The 19,687-nt window shown below is 31.9% G+C and overlaps 1 protein-coding gene across 2 annotated transcripts in view; it reads right to left on the minus strand.

Annotated features, from left to right (window-relative positions):
* LOC127702551 (E3 ubiquitin-protein ligase rnf213-alpha-like) overlaps nucleotides 1-19,687 on the minus strand; it is a 151,314-nt gene that overhangs the window by 7,648 nt on the left and 123,979 nt on the right. For both annotated transcript variants that reach the window (XM_052206794.1, XM_052206793.1), the window contains exons 77-90: nucleotides 19,606-19,640; nucleotides 18,221-18,318; nucleotides 14,881-15,034; nucleotides 12,769-12,952; nucleotides 11,992-12,092; nucleotides 11,782-11,839; nucleotides 11,001-11,185; nucleotides 10,327-10,468; nucleotides 9,522-9,605; nucleotides 8,888-9,080; nucleotides 5,005-5,224; nucleotides 2,923-2,997; nucleotides 2,333-2,530; nucleotides 1,561-1,650 (exon numbers count right to left, since the gene is read on the minus strand). In XM_052206794.1, coding sequence (XP_052062754.1) covers nucleotides 1,561-1,650; nucleotides 2,333-2,530; nucleotides 2,923-2,997; nucleotides 5,005-5,224; nucleotides 8,888-9,080; nucleotides 9,522-9,605; nucleotides 10,327-10,468; nucleotides 11,001-11,185; nucleotides 11,782-11,839; nucleotides 11,992-12,092; nucleotides 12,769-12,952; nucleotides 14,881-15,034; nucleotides 18,221-18,318; nucleotides 19,606-19,640 — 1,817 coding nt within the window. The remainder of the gene's footprint in view (nucleotides 1-1,560; nucleotides 1,651-2,332; nucleotides 2,531-2,922; nucleotides 2,998-5,004; nucleotides 5,225-8,887; nucleotides 9,081-9,521; nucleotides 9,606-10,326; nucleotides 10,469-11,000; nucleotides 11,186-11,781; nucleotides 11,840-11,991; nucleotides 12,093-12,768; nucleotides 12,953-14,880; nucleotides 15,035-18,220; nucleotides 18,319-19,605; nucleotides 19,641-19,687) is intronic.

Genomic DNA, 19,687 nt, shown 5'->3' on the forward strand with positions numbered 1-19,687 from the left:
AATACAAAAAACATGATACTTTTTCACCAATTATGTAAATAAAAAGGGATTTCCCTCCATGGCTATTTTTAGTCTAGGAATAACCCTTAGTTTTTTATATGAAACTCTTAAGTTTAATCAATGTCTGTCAAGTTGTTTAGGAGGATTTACGTTTACAAGAGACTATGTCCACATATTGTTACATAAAGTCAATAAATATAAATAAGAAGATGTAGTATAAGTGCCAATGAGACAACTCTCCATCCAAGTCACAATGTATAATAAAATGCTTCCGCTGGGCGCAGCTTGATACGACTGCAGAGGTCGAACCCTGAACAGTTGGGGCAAGTATGGACACAACATTCAAGCTTGATACAGCACTGAATTTGGATTGTGATTAAATATTTGACACAGCACAGGTTTCTGACACAGAATGAATGTGGTCTAAGAACTTAAAATTTTTTAATTTACCTATTCAAACCATGTCATTATTATTTGCTTTTATATATAAATCAGAACTAACCAATTTAAAATGGAAAATTTTAATGAAAGAAAAATCCCCCCTCTCCAATTTTTTGAACCCCCTTATGATTCATCACCCCCAAACTCAATCCCAGCCTTCCCTTTGTGGTATGGTACCTGCAGTACAATTTCAGAGAGATCCATACACTTGAACACAAGTTATTGTCTGGAAACTAGAAAAATGCTTGTTTTTTGGCCCCAAATTCCTAAACGTTTAGGGCAATTACCCCCAAACTCCAACCCAGCTTTCCCTTTGTGATATGGAACCTTGTAGTACAATTTCATAAAGATCCATACAAGTACACACAAGTTATTGTCATGGAACTAGAAAAATGCTTGTTTTTTGCCCCTAATTCCAAAAATTTTGAAGCAATTACCCCAAAAATCAATCCCAGCCTTCCCTTTGTGGTATGGTACCTTGCAGTACAATTTCAGAGAGATCCATACACTTGAACACTTGAAGTTATTGTCTGGAAACTAGAAAAATGCTTATTTTTTACCCCTTTTTGGCCCCTAATTCCTTAACTGTTGGTACCATAACCCCCAAAATCAATCCCAACCTTCCTTTTGCGGTAATGAACCTTATGGTAAAATTTCATAGAGATCCATTAACTTAAACTAAAGTTAGAGTGTGAAAACCAATGTGTCTTCGGATGACGATGACGATGACGCCAACGTCATACCAATATACGACCGCAAATTTTTTTTGCGGCCTATAAAAAGTAAACAATTATAGGTCAAAGTCAGCCTTCAACACAGAGCCTAGGCTCACACTGAACAGCAAGCTATAAAGGGCCCTAGATTATCTCCCCTTTAGCATGTAAAATAAATTCTATTCCTTTATGCATATACTAATGTAGTGTTCTTCAACTATGTAAAGTTTCACCCAAATCTATCAAGCTGTTTAAGGAGAGATGCACTTGCAGACCAACAGACAGACAGACAGACAGAAATTTCAGAATGTGAAGTCTTAAATTAAATTTTTTAACTTTTGGGCTTTTGAAGTTGCAAAATATCCTTTACACAAGCTGAGACTTAAAAATGGTAACATACACTTACTCTATTATTTTTAGCTATTTCTTTGGCTCTTTCCAATGCTAATGTCATCCATAATGACATGGTATGCTTACACCTGCTGGACTGTTGTGCCTATAATAATTTAAACATTTAATGCTGAACAACTTATTATATGGAATTCCATAAAATATATGTTTTTTTTTTGTTTGTTTGGATACCAAGTAATATGTCTGAAGCTCATTTACAAAGTACAGTCAAACCTGTATATAAAGGTCACCCTTGAGACCAGAGAAAACTGACCTTTGATTTGAGGTTTAAAATGGTAAGGCATTACTACAGCGGAAAAAAAAGAAGGTGACCTGCCAAGACAGGTTTTTGCTTAAAAGAGGTGACCTTTATAGCAGGTTTGACACCGTATTTAAAATAAATTATTCTCAATCTCATTTATCAAAATTCAAAGCAGGAAAAGAGCAGGTATTTAAAATTTAGTGTTATTCCAGGTAAAAAGTAATAGGGTTCCATATCATATTTTTTACAACCTAAGCAACTTTTAATGGAAATCATTGTATTACTGATTATAAGATTTCTAGTTGCTACTTTAAAATGACATCTTTTTCAAAATGCATGTTGTAAAGGAATACTTAGGCATCTCATCTTTTTATGTTTGTTTCATCATCTTTAAATCAATCCATTCATTTCTTTAAACGGTGTAGATCAAATCGAACTGATCACATGTCAATTTAAAAATAACCTACCTGTAAACAATCATTTTTGGTAGGTTATTAAACTTAGCTATTACTATATTGACCCTCACCTTTGGACTTGAAAATGGATTATCTATCTTGAGAGTATTTGTGATGAAGTCACTGAGTGAATTGTCAGGATCTGAACCTACAGACTTTAGGAAACTAATGGCAATGTCTAACTTATCCAAGCTTTCCCACAAATCAGCTGCATGCTTCATACGTATCTCAGCACAAATCTGACTTCTTACTGCTGGACTTAATCTTTCCTGTCAAATACAGAAATGTTAATATACAGTGATTAACATAATTATGGTAAATTAACATTTAATGGATTTTTTTCAACATTATCAGTAGAATCTGACTAATTCTATTGCCTCCTTGTCTGGACATTTTGTTTGGTTAGGCAGGTGTTCCTTTTGTACAGATTAATTTACTGATGACTACTCATTGTACACAAATAATCTGTTTAGTTTAGAAAGGTGTCCAGTTAACACAAGTATCCAGTTTACAAAGGTGTCAAATTTACAGTGTTCAGTTAACACAGGTATCCAGTTTACACATGTGTCCAGTTTACATAGAGTCCAGTTTAGAGACTTATTTATAGTCATATGGCTTAAACAAACCATACTGTTCTTGCAGAATATATCATATTACTTACTTGTTGGACCTTGTCGCATAAAGTCTTAAAAACAACAGCATTTGTAGATTCTGATCTGTATGTAATTGTTTCTATCTGAAATACAAATCATTTTTCAAAATAAATTTGAACTACCTCAGTATTTTAAAAGGTATTATTTTAGCCATATTAATCACTTATCTATAGAAAACCCAAATTAAAGGAAAACCCTCCAGTGTTTCTAGTTATCTCCCTTGTGTATAAAAGTGAAGATAATGCAGAACACAAATAATGTATAACAAAATTTACTAAAGCAGACACATTCATTATCTACTTTTTCAAGCTACATTTTTAATTTTGCTCAAATCAATACCAAGTTATAATAACATTACATATATGTTTCAATAATACGTTATTTTGATTGGCTAACAGCAATCTTGCGTCATTCTGATATTAACCTTCATTTCAGAATGAAATTTATCATTCCTGATGACACGAGCTTCCACAATAAAGTGCACAGGTACAGAAAAACTTGTTAAACCATTGTGGTGACGTCAGCCTATTCATTTACCGTGGATTCTTTTTCTAGAATCAACGCTTCCTAAATCTGCCGCTGAAATTAACTCACCAAATTATATTCAATTGTTTCCTTTGTGTGCCTAATTTCATTAAGTTTGAATTGGCTAATTTACTGATTTCTGTTCACTAATGGAATTAATTTAAAAACTTACCTTTAATTTTTGTAATTGTTATATGCCTTCACTGGGAATCGAACCCTTCCTTGAAATATGTTATGTGTGACTGACATCAACACATCCACGAAACCTCTCGGCTACCGATGGGTTACATTATAGATGTCTATTTTATATATTTAAATAAACATCTGATATACATCGGTTCATCGGACACACAGGGCTTGTACCTTTATATAGACACAATAGGCAGTCGTATAGTATGAGTTGGTAGCCGCGAGGTTAGCATGGTTAAAATCAATGAGTTAAAGATAGGGATTTGTCGGTTTAGGTTCGAATCCCTGTATTCTCTCTGTTGTTCCAATTCTTAAGTTACCCTGGTTTTTTTCTAATTTTGCATGTTATAGTGGATATTTTTGTAATAATAGCGAGTTTTACCGTTTTTTTTTTATTATTATTGGCTATTTCACATGTTTAAAACAAAAATTATTACATTTTATTTGTCAATTTTTGTTTTATAAATATAGTATGATTTCATCTGTTTTACTACATAATTTTACAAAGGTTTGTTGCAAATTCCTATGCGAGAAAATCGTGATGTGCCTAGAGTGCTAGAAAAATTTCGATAACATACTTATTATATATACTTTATATATGCTTTTTGGTCGGGTTGTTGTCTCTGTGACACGTTCTCCATTTCCATTTTCAATTTTATTAGAATTATTTCGAATATGTCTTATTTTGTATAAACAGATAATATTCATATGCCTGGTAATATAAAGATCTTTAAAGGTAGAAGTGTTATATTTGTATTTTGTTAACCAATTAATTGTGATCTGAGATTTATCAATGCATCGTTGGACACGATAACATGGTTATTTAAACTCACTTACAATACCATCTAATTAAGAAAAGGCTTTAATTTTGAAAAGAAATTAACACAATAGTTTAAGTTATAGATACAATGGATAAGCGTAGATTCATGAAAAACAAACCATTCGCCCTCTGGGCTCATGGTTTCTTTTTCAAGAATCCACGCTTATCCATTGTATCTATATAACATAATAGTGTTTTTATGATCCTAGCAATAAAATGTAATCATAAGTATTGAATGCTTCTTTCAGTAATTTTACAGGGTTCTGTAAAAGCGTTGACCGTGCGCTTCCGCACTTCATACAAAATGTACTTCGGTCAATGCTTTTACACCCCAATAAATTTACAAAAAAAAGCATTCAATTCTTAAATGAAATATAGCCTTTTTACATGGTAGTCTAATGCTGGGAACATTGCAGCATGAACTACTGCCAAGTTTAATTTCTGGGTCATTAAAAGTTGACAAGGAGATCAATTAATAGATAAATAAATGTGATGTGAAGTGAAGGGGATTGCTCTGACAAGGGAAGTATGAACTACAAACAATTAAAATTCTGACCTCTGCTATTCCAGTTATAATTGACTTTGAGAAGAGGAATCTGTCCATCAGTTGTCTCTCAAGATTGGTAAAGTTATATTCTATCCTGGTTCCCTGTCCCACTTCAAATGTGTAGTTACAGTTAGCCAACACCATGGGTAACAGGTCTTTGTCTGGATGGTAACTGATTAAATGGGCTGAAGATATGTCTTTCACATGAACTTGAGGAAGAGTTTCTGCCCTAAAAAAATAGCACAAAATTCAAAACAAAGTTCAAAGAAGCAATAACTGAACATCTAATGGTGCAAAAATGTCCCTTTTCTCACTGAAAGGTTCATGGAAGACTGTCTTTAAAACAAGAATGTGTCCATAGTACATGTTTCATGTTGACTGAAAGCACCGTTTATTTGCTTACGATTTATTACAAAAACAGTATCAGTAATAAAATGATTCTTTAGTGTCTTTTGTTGACAAAATGGAGGTTTTATAACATTAAGTCATAAGGAATTTTTTAGTAGTTTTTAGAATACAATAAAATATTAAAAATTCATAATTTCCACAACAGTACTGTTCTATGAAATATTAAATATTCATACTTACGAGAGTCTTCCTCGACAACAGTATTGTTCAATGGAATATTAACTATACTTACTTACGAGAGTCTTCCTCGATAACAGTACTGTTCAATGGAAAATTAACTATTCATATTTACGAGCGTCTTCTTTGATAACAGTACTGTACAATGAAATATTAACTATTCATACTTACGAGAGTCTCCTTTGATAACAGTACTGTACAATGAAATATTAACTATTCATACTTACGAGAGTCTTCCTCGATAACAGTACTGTTCAATGAAATATTAACTATTCATACTTACGAGAGTCTTCTTTGATAACAGTACTGTTTTATGAAATATTAAATATTCATACTAATGAGAGTCTTCGTTGATAACAGTACTGTTTTATGGAATATTAAATATTCATACTTACGAGAGTCTCCTTTGATAACAGTACTGTACAATGAAATATTAAATATTCATACTAATGAGAGTCTTCTTTGATAACAGTACTTATCAATGAAATATTTACTATTCATACTTACGAGAGTCTCCTTTGATAACAGTACTGTTTTATGGAATATTAAATATTCATACTTACGAGAGTCTCCTTTGATAACAGTACTGTACAATGAAATATTAAATATTCATACTAATGAGAGTCTCCTTTGATAACAGTACTGTACAATGAAATATTAAATATTCATACTAATGAGAGTCTTCTTTGATAACAGTACTGTTTTATGGAATATTAAATATTCATACTTACGAGAGTCTCCTTTGATAACAGTACTGTACAATGAAATATTTACTATTCATACTAATGAGAGTCTTCTTTGATAACAGTACTGTTTTATGGAATATTAAATATTCATACTTACGAGAGTCTTCTTTGATAACAGTACTGTTCAATGAAATATTTACTATTCATACTTACAAGAGTCTACTTTGATAACAGTACTGTTTTATGGAATATTAAATATTCATACTTACAAGAGTCTTCCTCGATAACAGTTCTGTTCAATGAAATATTAACTATTCATACTTACGAGAGTCTTCTTTGATAACAGTACTGTTATATGAAATATTAAATATTCATACTAATGAGAGTCTTCTTTGATAACAGTACTGTTTTATGAAATATTAACTATTCATACTTACGAGAGTCTTCCTCGATAACAGTACTGTTCAATGAAATATTAACTATTCATACTTGAGAGAGTCTTCTTTGATAACAGTACTGTTTAATGAAATATTAACTATTCATACTTACGAGAGTCTTCCTCGATAACAGTACTGTTCAATGAAATATTAACTATTCATACTTACGAGAGTCTTCTTTGATAACAGTACTGTTTTATGGAATATTAAATATTCATACTTACGAGAGTCTCCTTTGATAACAGTACTGTTTTATGAAATATTAAATATTCATACTAATGAGAGTCTTCTTTGATAACAGTTCTGTTCAATGAAATATTTACTATTCATACTTACGAGAGTCTTCTTTGATAACAGTACTGTTCAATGAAATATTTACTATTCATACTTACGAGAGTCTCCTTTGATAACAGTACTGTTTTATGGAATATTAAATATTCATACTTACGAGAGTCTTCTTTGATAACAGTACTGTTCAATGAAATATTTACTATTCATACCTACGAGAGTTTCCTTTGATAACAGTACTGTTTTATGGAATATTAAATATTCATACTTATGAGAGTCTTCTTTGATAACAGTACTGTTCAATGAAATATTTACTATTCATACTTACGAGAGTCTCCTTTGATAACAGTACTGTTTTATGGAATATTAAATATTCATACTTACGAGAGTCTTCCTCGATAACAGTTCTGTTCAATGAAATATTAACTATTCATACTTACGAGAGTCTTCTTTGATAACAGTACTGTTATATGAAATATTAAATATTCATACTAATGAGAGTCTTCTTTGATAACAGTACTGTTCAATGAAATATTTACTATTCATACTTACGAGAGTCTCCTTTGATAACAGTACTGTTTTATGGAATATTAAATATTCATACTTACGAGAGTCTTCTTTGATAACAGTACTGTTCAATGAAATATTTACTATTCATACTTACGAGAGTCTCCTTTGATAACAGTACTGTTTTATGGAATATTAAATATTCATACTTGCGAGAGTCTTCTTTGATAACAGTACTGTTCAATGAAATATTTACTATTCATACTTGAGAGAGTCTTCTTTGATAACAGTACTGTTCAATGAAATATTTACTATTCATACTTACGAGAGTCTCCTTTGATAACAGTACTGTTTTATGGAATATTAAATATTCATACTTACGAGAGTCTTCTTTGATAACAGTACTGTTCAATGAAATATTTACTATTCATACTTACAAGAGTCTCCTTTGATAACAGTACTGTTTTATGGAATATTAAATATTCATACTTACGAGAGTCTTCTTTGATAACAGTACTGTTCAATGAAATATTTACTATTCATACTTACGAGAGTCTCCTTTGATAACAGTACTGTTTTATGGAATATTAAATATTCATACTTACGAGAGTCTTCTTTGATAACAGTACTGTTCAATGAAATATTTACTATTCATACTTGAGAGAGTCTTCTTTGATAACAGTACTGTTCAATGAAATATTTACTATTCATACTTACGAGAGTCTTCTTTGATAACAGTACTGTTCAATGAAATATTTACTATTCATACTTAAGAGAGTCTCCTTTGATAACAGTACTGTTTTATGGAATATTAAATATTCATACTTATGAGAGTCTTCTTTGATAACAGTACTGTTCAATGAAATATTAAATATTCATACTTACGAGAGTCTCCTTTGATAACAGTACTGTTTTATGGAATATTAAATATTCATACTTATGAGAGTCTTCTTTGATAACAGTACTGTTCAATGAAATATTTACTATTCATACTCACGAGAGTCTCCTTTGATAACAGTACTGTTTTATGGAATATTAAATATTCATACTTACGAGAGTCTCCTTTGATAACAGTACTGTTTTATGGAATATTAAATATTCATACTTACGAGAGTCTCCTTTGATAACAGTACTGTTTTATGGAATATTAAATATTCATACTTACGAGAGTCTTCTTTGATAACAGTACTGTACAATGAAATATTAACTATACTTACTTACGAGAGTCTCCTTTGATAACAGTACTGTTCAATGAAATATTAACTATTCATACTTACGAGAGTCTTCCTCGATAACAGTACTGTTCAATGAAATATTAACTATTCATACTTACGAGAGTCTTCTTTGATAACAGTACTGTTCAATGAAATATTAACTATTCATACTTACGAGAGTCTTCTCTGATAACAGTACTGTTCTATGAACATGTTTTGCTTCTTTAACAAGAAATATAACAAGATATAGGAACAGAGTCCAGCATCACGATATGTTGGTATGAGGTATGATATAGGTGTGTCATCTGATATTGCTGATCTGAAGTACGATTTGTCAATGGCCAATACATTGTTCTCTAACAGGCAAACTGAAAAGATACAGGGAAAAATCATAAACTTAATCGTCAAACTACAAATTTTCATCAATATCATATTTTTTCTACGAACTTTTCACTCTTATGAATGCAATATGAAGATGTGGAAAACAGTGTGACATATTTAGACCCTTTCTATAAAAAAAGAGAAAAAAGAAAATGAGGTATTGGTCTAATGAACTCTCTCAGACAGGCATACATAACAATGACCCTACAGACCAAACAGTACTAGTCTCAAGTAAGAACCTCGTCAATGGTTGTCTAGATTAGCATATATATGACAAATTCAGCAATAATGGTGCCCTATGAGACATAACTCTATAACAATAATCCATAATGCTACAAATAACTAATGGTATTAAGTCTATCTGTTCTCCGTAACTTAGACTTAAGTTTAAATAGCCTCTAATAATCTGGACTTCTATCTATTCTTACCAGTTGTTTTAAGTGATTCTTTTACAATACTCCATGCTTCTGTAAAATCCTTCAACAATTGTTCAAATTCATCAATTTTTCTATCTGCAACGAAAAAAAAAATGTTTTCATGCAAGTCTTTGTATACCAGAGTTGAAATATCCGATATTCTGAAAATGTTGACATAAAAGTAATACACAATATCCTTAAATCACCTCAAAGTATCCACTTCCCTACAAAATAATACATATAGAATAATGGCATTTTTATTTTTGATACAGACTTTATCAGCAAGAATCTCAAGCAAGCCCGCAAAGGTGAGCTTATATATTGATTCTAATGAAGTCAAGTTAAATAAATATAATGCTATTATTCTTTTATCAGCAATTTGTCTTGTCAATATGTTTCTTTAGGTAAAAGATAATATATTAGATGAAGTTGTTATAACAACTTTTTTATGCATCAAAAATGTAAGGAAACTTGTTCATTTGTGTGAATGTCATTATTTGCATTTCACTGATAAAATGAGGCGGAAGAACATGAAAAATGTGACGTGGATGCATTGTAATATGGCATCAGCGCCTAACAGTTTTAAGTTTCAGGTTCTGTCTGCAATCCAAAAAAATATTTGGCAGAAGAATCAATGGGAAAATGTACAAATTGCTGATAATATTATATATCTCTAATAAAAATGTACAACTATCCCTTAAACATTACACTAATCCTGTTTATCTGTGTTAGAAGAGTTTAATGAATATGACTGTATGTTAATTTTTAATCTTTTGTCTTTTACTTAAACTTGGAAATGTTTTACACACATACAAACCTTTTTCCATTTCCTGTTTAACATCTTGTATTTTGAGAGTTGTAGCTTCTGCTCTGTCTAACTTTCTACCATATTTCTGTATTAACATTCTCTGTAATCTCATTATACTTGGTATAAATCTTATAGCTCTAAGATGATGTTCCTGTAAAAAAAATAGGTCCAAAGATGTCAACATTCTTTAAGTTTGTGGTATGCAACAGATTTGGAGGGTACAAACAAGTAAACTATGGCTGAAATATCATACACAATGTTAATTGCAATAGTACTGATTAAAGAAGAAACTAACCTTTGTAATATTGGTGGCAACTTCATTAAAGGATATGTTTTGATGCATAAAAGATAATACTTCTCTAATGGGAAACAAATTGTCTATTGTTTTGTTAATATCAATAGTGTGTTCAATTATTGGGACATAAAACATTTGTCTTCACCTACAGCTTTTGGGTCGAGAAGAATTGCTGTCTATTCTTTTAGAATAGAAATAATTCATGTGGAATTTATATTGATTTTTGTTCCACAAGGTGAGCCTTTATGCTTGTATTTTACCCATTGCTATTACTTGTGGTAAAATATTTAGCATAAAAGGCCAACCCGTGGTAAAATCAATATTAACTCAAGCACCCAGGAATTATTTTTTAAATATAAGAATTCTGTGTTTCATTTACAACTATTACCTCTTTCAGGAAAAGTCTGAGTACAGGTAGTTTCTCCTCTGATCTTTCTAGATTTTGTCCGAGATGATTGATTGATATAAGATCCCTGTATCTCCATACTCCAGGTATTTCTTGTAGTTTTAGGATATCCTGATTTTCTTGTACTTTGTCCGTTTCATACAGTATCTGTAATAGTGCATCCGCACCTAGAGAAAAAAAATATTCCAAAAAGAGCAGTCAATTATGCATCAATTCATTTAAACCCAATGAACCATGAAAATGAGGTCAAGGTCCAATGAGCCATCCAGATAGACATGTACTTCATTCAATCATTCCAGACACCAACTATAGTTGACCTATTGCCTATAATATCTGCCACACAGACTTGACCACAAGTTAACCTTGAAATACGTCACAGAGTAGAACATGTTCATATGAATCTTTATATCAAATTTTAGGGTGCTCTGATTTGTTGTTCCTAGGGAAAATGTGAGGAAAATTTCATACATGGGGATTATGTGTAACAACAAATATGTTTTTCACTAAACAGGAAGTTAAAGAATATGAAAATGAAAATGCATCAAATGGTATAGAACAGAAATTTTTGAATTGAAGTTCCATAAGAAAAATGTGACAGAAATTTCATGGGACAGAGTGACAGACATGGGTCATACAGTTTACCCCCTCCTTCAGACCATGAGTTTTATAATGTTAAGCTCATCATTTAAATATTTAGAAATAACACAGAATAGTTCTTCCCCCTTTTTTTTTACCATACTGTTTCTAATAACTAAAGCCTTACCAAGTCTCTGATCTTTCTGTATTTTCCCATTGCTTTGCTTTAAGACTTGATCCATATTCTGTAAGCAGTAAAACATCAATTAAAATAAATACAAAATTGTCTTAAGTGCAATAAAAAAAACTAATCTTGAACACTTAGAAATATTAAGGCTTGGCAATACCAACTTTTCAATTTTAAGTTTAAACACTGTATTCTCTGATAATTATTTACCTGCAATACTGGAGTTATATATTTCTTGGCAAATTCTTCTTCCCATTTTGATCTGGACTTTTTGTTTAACAATCCACACATATCTGCTGGATAATTTTCTCCTGAAATTTAATAGAACTATAAGTTAAAATTGCTAAACTTTCACTCAACATATAATTTTCTTGATTAATGAATTTTTTGTCATTGTCAAACTTTCAAAAAAAGTAAATGTATAGTATCAAAGATAATCACTAACCTATCTAGAACTGTGAGTGAACTTGTAAAGGTTACCCCCATTCCCACAAATTTGATTATCTCCCCTTAAGCATATTGGACAAGAAGTTTATTTATATCTATATTCTCAGGTAGCTTTCTACAACAGAGTAAAGTGTCATCAATATCTGTCCTTTCTTTTGAAGGTTTTGTGCTTACAAGAGACAATTACCACATATTACAATATCCAAATAAGTCAGTTGGGTTATCTTTCCCTTTGACATGTAGATCCAGGATTAATTTCCTATATGCACATCCTTAGTGTTCTACAATTGTGTAGGGTTATCACCATCTGTACCGACTTTTAGAAGTGGTTATAACAAGGCACATAGACACATGAACAGACAGACAAATTCATATACAGACAAAGGCACAGACTGACAGACTAATGGATAGATCGGCAGGGTAATTCCTCAATATCCCCAAAAGTCCATTTGCTTGGGTATAATAACTGTCGTGAAGATGCTGATAAATTCCACAATTCATATATTAGCATATACCGGTACTGTGATAAAATAATCCTACCTATAACTGCCATAGTGTGTTCTTCCATCATCCTCGCCAGCAGATGATGAATTAATAACAATATATCATCCTTATTTTTACCCAGGATATTCTGTATAGAGGTCATATCAAGGTCAATATGTTCCAGTATATATCTTCCAACTTCAGTCTCCTCTATATTGGGTTTGATGGACAGACCAACAGCCTGAAAAATAAATATACATATACTATTCTAATGTTACCACTTCTTATGGTATTTTTGAAACTTTTTAACTTTTGATATGTGTGGTGCTGAGGGAATGGGAAACAGCAAAAAATACAAGTTGTCAGGTCATTGAAGAAGGCATATTTAGGAATAAATATTGATTTACTCATAGGGTCTTTGCATCGGAAATAAACACATTTATTCTAAAAATAGTTGTTGGCATGATACGGGATATGTTCTTCTCATATATTTTATGATGTATGATACTTAACCCAATTTTCATATGATGAAGACATAATCTTTCAATCAGTTTAATTGAGGCCTGGAGCTGGCATTTCAGTAACTGCTTGTAGTCCTTTGTTAATTTATGTTTATCATTGTCATTTTGCTTAGTTTCTTCTGTTACCTATTCTGACATCAGACTTCTTTTAAACTGAGTTTTACTGTGTGTTTGTTTATTCTACATTGGCTAGAGGTGTAGGAGGAGGGTTGAGATCTAACAAAACATGTTTAACCCTGCCACATTTTTGCGCCTGTCCCAAGTCAGGAGCCTCTGGCCTTTGTTAGTCTTGTATGTTTTTTTTTAAATTTTAGTTCATTTTAGGGATGTCAACTCGGTGAAGATTTACTAATTGATTACTCGTTGGATTTACCGAGCGATACTGGAGTACTCGCTCGGTAAAACATTTTCAAAATGGAAACACTAACTTATACCTATTTTATTCATTGTGGGTCGTTGTCTTATGATAGTAAAACCCTCAACATTATCACTTAGGACTAGATAATAGTCCAAGGAAGTTAATACCATAATCAATAGCTCATTTACTACATGTACTAATTATGTAAACTGGAAATAATCTTATCAAGTAATTGATTAATATCTATAGAAAAAAATATTACTCAAACAACAGTATTTAAGAACCGTAAAAAAACACATTTAATGATCAACAAAGGGGTGATGATTAGAACTTACTGATGCCATTAATCATTTCCTGAGGGTCGTTACAGGGTGCAACGAATTTGTTCTTATTCAAAAATATTATCTTGTCAACTTTTTCGTGGGCGTAGCAATTTCTAAATTTTTTAGGTAACTAACAGTACCGCTGATGAAAATATATTCTCTGACGGTACAGAAGTGGGGGATTAAAATTAGTTAAACGTGTAAGCCTCATATATCCTACACGTACCTCTGTTTGGAGGAATTTTAAATGACAGTTAAACGCTAACATTCGAATCGTATTTTAATTTTTATTAATTTTAATTAATATATAATTTCCCGGGAGGCACTCTCAATAAAAATATTTTTTTTATTAAACTTAAGAAAGCAACAACATTCTATCAGGAAACCGATCAGTCGAGTATCATTTTGGTAATCGATACTCGTTGACATCTCTAGTTCATTTATATGTTTCGTAGTTTAGTGTGACGTCCATTTTTACTGAAATAGTACACATTTTTGTTTAGGGGCTAGCTGAAGCCCACCTTTGGGTGTGGGATTTTCTCGCTGTGTTGAAGACCAATTGGTGTCCTTGGGCTGTTTTATGCTCTTTGGTCGTGTTGTTGTCTCTTTGACACATTCCCCATTTCCATTCTCAATTTTATTGGATGTCTTACATTCACCACTCATTTTGGTGTGAAATGCAGGTGATTCATGTTTTATTTGTATTTTTCTATTCTGAAAAAAAAAAATGTACCACTAAATGCACCATGCTTTTGTGGTCATAATTTACCACTGGAGATATTTTCTTAACTTCTTTGGGGTCTACTAGAGGTTAAAGGCTTAGAAAGTGAACAATGTTTGTTATCAATTCAGAAATGCAAAAGCATTCAGACTTTGTTTCTGATTATAAAAGTGCTTAAAAAAAGTTGCAGACTTTTGCACTCAATTTTACTATGTGACAAATTTAGACAGATACCGTTTAAATTACCTGTATATTATTATTTGCTCCAATGTACATAGAGATATGAGTCAGTAATCTAAGTATAGAAAAAGATGCTCTGTTCAACTGCCTCTCTGGTGCTGTTATAGGACCAAGATTTGTGGCTCTACCTAAAATATGTCCTGTCTCTGTCCTGTCACCTCTGAAACAAAATGGAACATTATCAATCATTCTTATTTTGTCATTTACAGTAAGAAGGATGTTCCATACTAATGGCATAAGAAATGTCTTAGGACTATTGTCTAATAAAGAACTGTGCCATGAGCGCATGATACGCCCAACGCTTTTTCAAAGAATAAAGTTCCATAACTCCTCAATGTCATATCAGAAATTTATAAAAAACTGAAGGGAGGTCATTTTAATATATATAAACCAGTCACCAAAGTTTCATGAAAACTGCTCTGTAAAGAGAGTGCCACGCTCTTTGCACGTCAAGAACCTTTGCAACAACTCTTTGAGGGGTCCGTAGGTGACCTGTTGCAAAGCTAAATTTCTGTCCCTATCCAATATACCCTCATTTCCCGTGGCAGTCTAAATTTCTCCGACCTCAACCCCAGACGCCTCTATTACAGAACCTACCTATTGTATTTATTGTTAATTTGTTCTCGTCCTGAATATGCATGAAATATTTGCCACTGGACGTTAAGCAACCAACAATCAATCAATCAATCAATCATAACTCGGAAACGTAAAATCTAAAATTTATAAAAATCAAAATTGAGCTTACGTCAAAAGATATGAACAATTCACCAAAGTTTCATGAAAACTGCTCATAGCATTTTTGAGTTATTGTCAGAAAACTGGAAAATCCTCCTTTTTTTGAGGAATAAAACCCAACAACTTGGAAAAGTAAAATCTAAAATTTATAAAAATTGAAAGGAGCTCATGTCAATAGATATAAACAATTCACCAAAGTTTAATGCAAATTGGTTAAAGTGTTTTTGAGTTATTATCCGACATGTTGACGACGGACGGACAGACAACGGTATACCATAATATGTCCCGTATACGGGCGAATAAAAAATGTATTATCTAATAAAAGTTGTTTTAACATTTTATCAAGAGCCTTTTGGAAGAGCCTTTTTCCTATATCAAAACATAGTATAATGTATAAACTGGTGTCAACTGGAAGACTAAACAGCATCTGTTTTATGGCCTATAATAACAGCTTACCCAAAATCTTGAACATTATCTAGCCTTCGAACATGACACATAATACCAGCTTACCCAGAATCTAGCACAATATCTGGCCTTAGTACATGACACATAATAACAGCTTACCAAGAATCTTGAACCTTATCTGGCCTTAGTACATGACCCATAATAACAGCTTAACAAGAATCCTGAACATTATCCAACCACAGAACATGACACATAATAACAGCTTACCTAGAATCTTGAACATTATCTGGCCTTAGAACAGGACACATAACAACTTACCAAGAATTCTGAATGTTATCTGGCATCAGAACATGACACATAATAACAGCTTAACAAGAATCCTGAACATTATCTGGTCAAAGAGCATGACACATAATAACAGCTTACCTAAAATCCTGAACATTATTTGGCCTTAGAACATGACACATAATAAACAGCTTACCTTGAATCCAGAACATTATCTGGCCTCAGAACATGACTCATAATAACAGCTTACCAAGAATCCTGAACGTTATCTGGCCTCAAAGCATGACACATAATAACAACTTACCAAAAATCTCATAGTTACTTACTCAGAGTCCTGAACATTATCTGGCCTTAGTACATGACTCATAGTAACTTACCCAGAGTCCTGAACATTATTTGGCCTTAGTTTATGACACATGAAAGTAACTTACCCAGTATCCTGAACATTATATGGCCTTAGTATATGACACATGATAGTAACTTACCCAGTTTTCTGAACATTATCTGGCCTTAGTATATGACAGATGATACTGTGGATTCATTTATTTTCGTGGGTATCAATTTTCATGGATAGAGAAAAAAAGACGTTTCGTGGTATACGTAAATACGTGGATCGCTGATTACAAAAAAAAAAAAAAAATCAGATACGTAATTTGTGGATTTCTTTTTGATTTAGGAGATCATATAACCTCCGTGGTTTGATCAATAATAAAACAAACAAAAAAGAAGGAATTCATTGAAAAAGTTTTGAATTGTCAAAATCCTTGCTTGATCATTCTAGGTTAAAGTGTTCATTGAAAACTTCTATTACAATAATGGACAGAGACAACTAATTATTTGTTTGTTTTACAATTTATAAATTCTTGTTGGAATTTTATAAGGCATTCAAAACTCTATGATTGAAAGCTCATTTCCCTAATCACGATATAAATAAACAGTCATATAAGTAAAAGGTGTGAAAATAAATGTTCCTGTCATAAACAATATTACCTATGGGCAATATCCCCGTACTTAATCCTATTGAGTTTTAATCACCAGTAAACCAAACTATGACACGGTAATTAACAACTTGCTGTTATTTTCCATGAACAGTTTTAATCAATTTTAAAAGTAAATTATCACTGATATTCGATATATTTATTATTGATTTAATCAAAATACTTGTATCTTCTTTCAATAAAAACATGTGTTATATTACAATGTTTATCGCCAGTCAACACTATACTAGAACTGCATAACATAACCGGAAATAAACATCTGACTCCATTCACATTTTTCGGGATTATTCTTCGTTGAATTCTTAAATTCGTGGTTCGCTGTGACCCACGAAACCCACGAAAATTGGTATCCCACGAATAAAAATGAATCCACAGTAGTAACTTATCCAGAATCCTGAACATTATCTGGCCTTAGTATATGACACATGATAGTAACTTATCCAGAATCCTGAACATCATCTGGCCTTAGTATATGACACATGATAGTAACTTATCCAGAATCCTGAACATCATCTGGCCTTAGTATATGACACATGATAGTAACTTATCCAGAATCCTGAACATCATCTGGCCTTAGTATATGACACATGATAGTAACTTACCCAGAATCTATAACATTATCTGGCCTTAGTACATGACATATGATAGTAACTTACCCAGAATCTATAACATTATCTGGCCTTAGTATATGACTCATAGTAACTTATCCAGAATCCTGAACATTATCTGGCCTTAGTATATGACACATGATAGTAACTTACCCAGTATCCTGAACATTATCTGGCCTTAGTATATGACACATGATAGTAACTTATCCAGAATCCTGATCATCATCTGGCCTTAGTATATGACACATGATAGTAACTTACCCAGAATCCTGAACATCATCTGGCCTTAGTATATGACACATGATAGTAACTTACCCAGAATCTATAACATTATCTGGCCTTAGTACATGACGTTCACCTCCAATCTGTAGTCCACATTCTTTACAATGACCAAGATAATAAGGTCTTCCACACTATGATACAAAGATGGTTAAAATATCATTATACTATATGAATGTTAATCATTTTTTAAGTTTAGCTTAAAACGAGTATTGTAGACTAGAGTAATAATGAAAGCAAGGATAATTTTGCTGCAGTTCAATTTTTGCGTATTTCAAGGTAAGAGTTGAAACGCCAAAATGAAACTTCAGCGAACATTTCTTTGAAACTCAATCTAAAATTCAAACCGTTGACATTGGCTTACTTACACTAATTAATTTATTTTGCATAATAAACTGTTCATTCTTCACTTTTAACAAAGTTTTTCAAGACAAAGTAATTTTCACAAGAACTGATCTTGCCTTTCAGTTATGTTTTTTCATAAAAAATAAGTATGATTAAATAGAGATATGGTGTATGTGTCAATGATACTGCAACCCAAAAAACACAATAAAACCAAGATGTCTAGGCAGAAACAACTCATATTCTTCAATATCAAAGACGTATGTATACCATATACCTAAGAACTGTTCAAAATCCAAAAGTCTGTTATAAATACCAAAGACAAAATCACTAGATTAAAACAAAGACAACCAGTGCGTTTCGCTTCCTAATTTGCAAAAGGGACATTAACGTGTGGTAGAGGTTAACTTTTTTAAGTGTTCAAATCTTGTCCCTTTATTAAAGGCCAAATAAGTTGACGGTCATGGAAACCAGGACATGTACATCTTTGGTTCCCCCATTCCCCCATATCATCCTATAATTCTAAGTATGATTAAACCAAAGTATATTAAAACTGGTAAAATGATTTCAAAGAAAATTTCTAAAAATAAATAATAAATTTATTATGTTCATTTTTTTATGCATATTTTGAATCATTTTATAGTCATTGTTATTTCAGTAATTTTTGGTGGATTACAAATGCCGTAATGTAAGCTATTGAAATGGTGACCATTATAGGACTATTAGACTAATAACTGGATAGAGTTGGCTGAGTTATTTATCAGAAATTGAAAATATGTTTAGCGTTTAAAGCTGATCTATTTATAAATACATCATTGGTATGAGTTGATGTAAACAAAATTGAAATGCAAAGCCTAAACATTTTTAAGCAAAGTATGGTTCAAAATTTAAATACTTTATTGATGGGCTAGGACAATGGATGCCAAAGTATTGCAAACACTCAAAGAGACCCTCTGAGTCAAAATATTTTGAGCAATAAATGTAACAGTGTTCTATATCTAATGAAGAAAAATATTTAAGCCAGCATAACAATGTCAGGGATCATGAACTGTTATACAGAGGTTTATATTTATACTTACATCACCTATAACATATGGGTGGCCAGTTGGACATCCTGGAAATAACATAAATAGTTATGTTACTGCAATATGTATTACATCA

Source organism: Mytilus californianus, unplaced genomic scaffold (assembly GCF_021869535.1).
Source record: "Mytilus californianus isolate M0D057914Y unplaced genomic scaffold, xbMytCali1.0.p SCAF_5, whole genome shotgun sequence".
In the NCBI taxonomy this organism is placed as follows: domain Eukaryota; kingdom Metazoa; phylum Mollusca; class Bivalvia; order Mytilida; family Mytilidae; genus Mytilus; species Mytilus californianus.